Source organism: Phalacrocorax carbo, chromosome 9 (assembly GCF_963921805.1).
Source record: "Phalacrocorax carbo chromosome 9, bPhaCar2.1, whole genome shotgun sequence".
Classification (NCBI taxonomy): domain Eukaryota; kingdom Metazoa; phylum Chordata; class Aves; order Suliformes; family Phalacrocoracidae; genus Phalacrocorax; species Phalacrocorax carbo.
The window spans coordinates 25,436,236-25,443,188 of record NC_087521.1 but is presented as its reverse complement, the minus strand read 5'-3'; the positions used below and the strand labels follow the sequence as shown (position 1 = coordinate 25,443,188).

General features: G+C 42.4%; 1 protein-coding gene across 1 annotated transcript in view; it reads left to right on the top strand.

The window, feature by feature from the left end:
• Positions 1-613: 613 nt before the first annotated feature.
• The window catches only part of BEGAIN (brain enriched guanylate kinase associated), a 118,766-nt gene continuing 112,426 nt past the window's right edge, over positions 614-6,953 (top strand). The window contains exon 1 of the mRNA XM_064459994.1: positions 614-899. Coding sequence (XP_064316064.1) covers positions 886-899 — 14 coding nt within the window. The 5' untranslated portion in view covers positions 614-885. The remainder of the gene's footprint in view (positions 900-6,953) is intronic.

The following is a 6,953-nucleotide window of genomic DNA, read 5'->3' as shown; positions in this document are numbered from 1 at the left end:
ACGTGAGCTAATGATGAAAAAGAAACTAAAGGGTTAGCAAGACGATGCTTTTGATATAAGTAGTGTCAGAGAGATTAACGAGTCTCCGTGCTATAGATAAGTAGGGTTTTGCAGCATCTGTGCGGTAAAAAGAAAGCAGACGGAGTAATGAAATCACCACCTACAGCTCTGCCGGGCTGTAAAGATTCAGGGCTCCAGGAGTGCCAAGCTGCTGTCAAAGGGTTAATGGGAGCCTGGCTGCAGCAGCAGGCAGAGTTACTGGAGTTGTAAGCTGCAGCCTTCATATGTAGCAGCGAAAGGGTTAACGAAAAGCCTCCATGTATTGAGATGCTAATTGTCAAGATAGTGTATTACTTGAGGAAAGTCATTTGATTACTGGAAACTCCCACTAAGGAGGCAAGCTTGTGTCCCTTCCATCTGTCGGGCTCTGTGAAAGATGATGAATTGAACTCAAAATTCACGTGTGATGAAGTCACTGTCATTTCCCAGCCAGCAGAGCACTGCTGCCATGCCCACCGTGCAGAGGGTAGCACTGCATTTCAACTTTTTCTCTGAAACCCAGGAGGCACAGTAACCTGTTACTTGCTGCTGCTTGCTTTTTTTTTTGTTCCTCCCCATTTTCTGCCTCAGCGCTACAACTGAGTCATTCTGTTGCCCATGGCTCGTGGGTATACAGTGCTCCTGCAGCGTGCTGCATTATTCCCCAGTTCATCTGTCAATGTTATTTTCGGCTAATGCAGATGTGGGGTTCGCTTACCGCCGCTTTGTAGACACTTGTCGAAAACCATTTGGAAAGCCTTAACTATGCATAAATCTGCAGAGTGAATGTTTTCTTTCATTCACTTGCTCCTATTATTTGATTTCTTGTAGGCCTCTGCGGCAGAGATGGAGAAAATAAGGTAAGTGAGACAGTTCATTTACATCTCATTATAGAGAAGAAATGTTCTGTTGCACAATGGACGATACAGGCTCTTGGAAAATATTTTGCTTAATACAATCAGTGTAAAATACTGGATTGCATGGTGATGCAAGGGAAGCTGTGTTTTAGAGACAAAAGAAAAGGAATGTGGTTATTCTTGTAAATCTGTTTTGCAGGGATGTCAGTTCAGAAAGGGTGTTTTACACACAAACATGTTTTATTGCCAGATGCAGAGGATATTTGATTATATAAATGTTGTAGTCACTTGTCCATTTACTGCAAGAGCCTGCCATTCCATTTAACGAGGAAAGTGGATCAATAATTCATGAAAAAGCTGAAGAAAATATAGGCTTGACTTCAAAGCATCTAATTACTGTGGCTTGTTTCAATATAATGCTGTAACATTGGTGTTCAATTTTTGTTTTATATTGTATACCAACCAAACAAATCTTGTCTCCTCTGTGTTTAAAATGTTGTCATACTGTACCAGTTTCTCAGCACATCTCTCTGCTTTAAGCAAAAGGAGATGGCTTTTATAAACATAAGTTTTCCATCTCGTGTCTAAGTGCAAGTCTGCTTTGGGGGATATCACTTTTGTGTATGTTGTTAAGAAAGAAAATGAAAGAAGAAAGCATTCTAGCCCTTTTTTAAAAAAATGAATTTAAAAAAATTTCAAATCCTGTCTATTAATAAAATCCCCAGGTATTATCAAAGTGATATGTAAAAGCTGAACTTTTTACTACCCTTTAAATGCTTTATGAATCTTATTTTAATAACCTAAAACACTGGCCATGCTTTTATTTGGTTTTACTGGACAAGCCCAAATTCCATCTCTGAACTTGGTGATTGAGTTTGGTTAGTGACAACTATTTTCCAAGCACAACTTTTTAGATTCCTTAACTTTGGACTGGCCCTCCTGAGTTATTAGAAATGCAGAAAAGTTCTAAAATTCCGGAAATAACTGGGGAAGAATTGGCAAATATGAAAGAACAGAGATTTGACTGAGTGTTTAATGAATTCTGGGCTGGAAAAAAAATCCTGTTTTTTATCTGAGAAGAAGGAGGAGGTCAGGTCTCTTAGAGTAGACTTGAAGATACATGTCCAAAGGCTTCTAATATTATTTATAAAAAGCTTCAGTGGTATATTTTTTTTTGTACTGTCTCCTGAAAGTATTGTAACTTTTGAGCTGAAAGAAAAACCCTGTGCAAGGTATTATGGTTTTGATGTATATAAGCACTCTAATGTTAAAGCTGTGAGTTTTTCCTGAGTAAGAACTGAGAAAGCACCTCGGTATGTGGTCCTGAATTCACTAAAAATTCTGAAAAAGGTCACCTATGGTATGTGTGCACTAATGTTATGAATTACTCTCTTAGAAGATGCAAGCAAATATATATTTACACGTTTGCTTGATAAGCATGTGTGGACAAATACGATACAATACTTGTAATACTTTTCTGAGCGTGCCTTGGCCTCTGCTTTTAGCAGACAAGCTCTTGCCACATTTGCAATAACGGCTGCAGAGCCCAGGAGAATGAGCTCAAGAATGTATTGAAAAAGAAAGCATATGCTTTGACAAGAGTAAATAACCATAAGGCTCCATTTTCCTAGCACTCTAGTTTTGCACCTGTCAGGCATGCAGCAGTCCTTACCTCAGTACTCCTTGAGCACTATGTAGATGGAAAAGTCCATATCACCCCACTGAAGGAAGCAGGAGTTTAGCTGTTAACTCCAACAAGAGAAGGGTCAAGCAATGTCAGGAGTTTGTTAATTAAGTTTTCTGCTTACAATTCTTGTGTGTAAAAGTTGTTTGACGGACATTTGTCCCCATCAGCTAAGCCAGTGCAAGGCCAGTGCAAGGGCTCCCTGTGCTCCTGAGCAGAGCAGCGGGCCAGGCTGGGGGAGGACCCAGCACAGAAGCTGCGCTGCTCCATCCTGAACTTTTCCAGGCTCCCTGTCTATAGTCATTGTCTTGGGTGCAAACTGACAGAACCCTCAGCAGTTTAAAGAAACAGTTATCAATTCTGGACTCAATATTTTAAATACCCAGTGAACCCACAGACCTGAGAGAATTAGATTTTTCCTAAACCTATCCAAGCCTGGCACCCAGGTAAAAAACAGATTACCTTGTTTTTTAAGCACAGTGGCTTCAGAGAGGCAGTGAAGAGAGACAGCCCGAAGCCAGGGGAAGGAAGAAAGAAACAAGAGGTAAAAGGGCCGGCCAGGAGGATAGAGGTATTTTTGGTTACATGTAGAAACCAGTGTAACGGGAGAAGCCAGTCCCATGTAATATTCAAATATGTTCTGCCCTATCACCTGGGCCCAGCTCCTCCCCCACTCTCCTTTTGTAACCAGCTGAGGATGTACCATCCTGTATCAGCTGGCCCAAGGACTAGGGGGTGAGCCCGCATCACCTGTGGAGCTGGGAAGCACAGAGGGTACAAGACTCTACGAAAGAGGGAGGAAAAGGGGGTTTGGAATTAGCAACAAGGAAACAAACCAAAGCCCTTTTGGACAAACAGGAGAAGAGGGGTAAGTCAGATATCTATAGGACAACCTATGCAGCCGCAGCCAGGTTGAAAACCCTCAGAGTTAGAGAAATCCAGGTATGCATTCCACAGTCCACTTCAAGATAAAAAAGTCTTTTAAGTATGAAGAACAGGCCCTGTTCTTCAGATAATCACACTTTTCAGAGGAGCTGCTCCACACTGACTGTCTTTGGGATCCCACAGGGCCAAACACTTTAAAAAGGCAGGTCTGGAAGTTTTTGGGTGAGCTTTGCACATTCTCCATCCCATTGCATCTGGGGTACCCCCAAGAACTGGGGTGGCCAGGCCCATTCAGAGGGGCAAACAGAAGGAGCCTGCAAAATTGATCCACTGATGACAAATGTTTTATTCAGCCCTGAATTCACTGAGACAGGGCAGCACGAGCAATGGTGCAGCAAACTAACACACCTCTCAGTGTTACATTCCTGCACTCAGAATCTAGCTGGAAAGATGCAATTCATCTCACGTAACACAGTAATAATTCCCCTTGCAGACCAAGGAGCCGCTGTGACCTGCAATGTAACGTCCTGTCCTTTTCAGCAGCCGCTTGCCGTGACAGCATTACAGGTGGAAGGAGCAGTAGGAAGCAGAGGTGGGAGGTTATCAGTATTTAGCCTGACACAGGGACGACTTCCTCTAGAAGTGGAAACATGCTATTTTGTGCTAAAACTTCAACTAGAAGAATCAGTTACTGCAATGAAGTCTTCACACTGTGAACAATTCTTAGCAGTACATAGTGTTTATAACATCTCAAGGTACCAATATATTAGGCAGGAAGTAAGGCTAACTACTAATCACAAACCTCTTGAGGATCTGCACTTATGTAGGTTGGCTGTGTATGGTTATACAGTCACTTTAAACATTAATTACTTCTGACTACAACCTTTTAAATACAGTCTTCTGGATCTGGTTCTTTTTCATGTCTGTAAACAAGGACTGAAAATCTCAGTTAAGTAAAATAAATTTCAAATATACCTATACTATCTTATTTTGACTCTTAGCAGTGTGCTATCTTTGATGCATATACTCAAGAGAAGCACATTCCTTCCAAGTCTGAGGCCTTGCAGATCTGTGGTGGCTGGCACACAAAATTGCAAGTACTTTGGAAACTGTTCCTTTAAGCCAGATTGAATCCATATCATGGCTAGATGTGCAGAAAGACCAGTTCTGCTGCAACTCCTGTACAAACTCCTGGTAGCTTTTCCTTTCCTTTCATTTAATCTTGCTTGAAATACAGGCTATAACACACAACCTTCCAAGAGAAAATGTTGTAAGGTTTGACATAAGAGAGCTCCAGATATATTTTTGTACACAAATATTGACCAGATTCTGAGTGTTTCTTACACTGAAGAGTAGCTCACTCCAGAGGAAAAGTCAGCCAAGGTGAGAGATACTGGTCAATAAAGACTTCTCCTTTTTTTATATGCCCTCCTAAAATTTAAGTGACAATTCAGAAACTTTATAAATCAATATTCTTAGTTCTAAGCTTTCAAGATCCACAATAGGCTGAACTGTATATCTAAAAGTACAGAAAACAGAACACATCATCACCACCATGAACTGCTAGGCTCTCATAATTAGTGCTTGTAAGGAGGCTGACTTTCTACTCTGCAGTGTAGCCATCATATTCCCTAACTAAGGATATTACTTTGTTTTGGTAGCATCAGTAGTAGCACTTTACTAATCATCCAGGGATCTCTGTTAAAAGCGATCCATGTCTCAAGGAATCTGTGAGGCAACATCTTCATTTCATTGTAGTTCTTGCTTCAGAGCATATGAAAACGAAGTGATTTGTTTTGCACAAACAGCTGGTAGTAAGTCAGCAGCTCGATCCAAGTCTCTTGAATTTTCAGACTTGGACTTTTCTCAGGCATGTTTCTGTTCATCTGTGGTAAAGAAGGAATATCAGTCTCTTCAATAGGATCATCAGAGACATATGCAGTCCTAGGGAAAAGCTTCTCCTGTAGTTTAGTGAAAATGTGAATACATTCCCAAATGCCCACTAGATCATGCTGCCTTTCTTGTACTTGGTATAAATTTAGCCCTCTTCATATGCTAATGAACCCAGTGCAATTTCCTGTCATCCCCACCTTGTCCTTGTTCCTTATGTCAGCTTGTACCTACATTAATTTTACCATAGTTACCTGAACACAAGAAGATGATTTTTTTTCCAGAAAGTTAACCAACAAACATGGTTTACTTTACCCTAGGTCATGTCTTCACGTCCACAGCTGATGTGCTGGGAGCCACTGCTTTGTACAGAGGCACAACGCCACAGGACAGCAGCAGGGTTGTGCAAGTAGCAGCTCCAGCATCACCTGTGGGCTCTAGCTGATGCTGGGACTTGAAACCCCAGCTAAGGACACAGGCAGAGAGATGTCACGGGGCAAGCTTAGAAGAAACAGAGTATAGGGAAATGCTGGCATGAAAGGGCCGTGAGTTTGGGGTCATTAGCTGTTATGGTAGAAAAGTCAGCTAGCTGGGTGGATGTTGGGCCCATTCTGAAAGAGTGAAAAAGAAAAGGAAGAGAGCTGCCTACTCATATTCAAACAGGTAAAGCAGGTTCTCATTTTTCTCTGCTTTGCAAGATGTTTTAATCTCCCAGGCAGTCCCAGCAGCAGTGGCAGCCATGCAGTGCTGTTTTCAGCACATCTGGTTTGTTCATGCTGCCATCCAAGGTGTGACTGCAGCACATCTAAACCACACGTCTGTCCGCCCCACAGACTACGTTCAGCTTTAAGTATGGTGGTTGTCAACCATAGCAATGGGAGCACTGTACACACAAGGATATATTCACAGCCCCCAAGGGAACTATAGCCCTGGAACTGGGATCAGTTGGGGCACAGAGCCATGCTGATTGGCCTATACTGGTACCTTAAAGAATTTTGTTAATGCTACCAGGGGCACAGTACACTTGTGGAGCTTGTGCTGAAGTTCATCCTACTTCATTTCCACTGTTACTCTTACTTGTGCTAATCAGTCAAATTAGCACTACTTAGCGGAGGCGGGGGGGGGGGGGGGGGGGGGGGCGGGGGGGGAGGTATTGTTCCTTTGTTCTACAGCCCTGTGCCCTGAACTGCTCTCTGCTGCTTGGAAGAATGATCTAAAAGTTAGTGATGCTGGTATGGAAGGAATAATCTCCACTTACCTGCTGTAATAAGTGTTGTGTTATAATACCTTTACTTAGGTAAATATTGAGTGGAGTAAAAGTGTCCAGCAAACAAGAAACATGACAGAAACAGAGGGCAGATAGATTCAGATTGAATGAAACCAGGTATAGCTGCATAAAGTGGCCCGCAGGGACAAGTGGGAGCTGAGCAAACATCTGAAGAGACCAAGGAAGTAGGTAGGAGGAGATGAGCCATGCCATCAACCAGGAGCTGCAGTGAGTCATGGGGAAGAGGCTGGACCTAAGTAATACCAAGCTTACAAATAATGCTCTGCCTACGTCTTTCTTGCAAGTCAAAGTGCATCACTGAGCAATACTC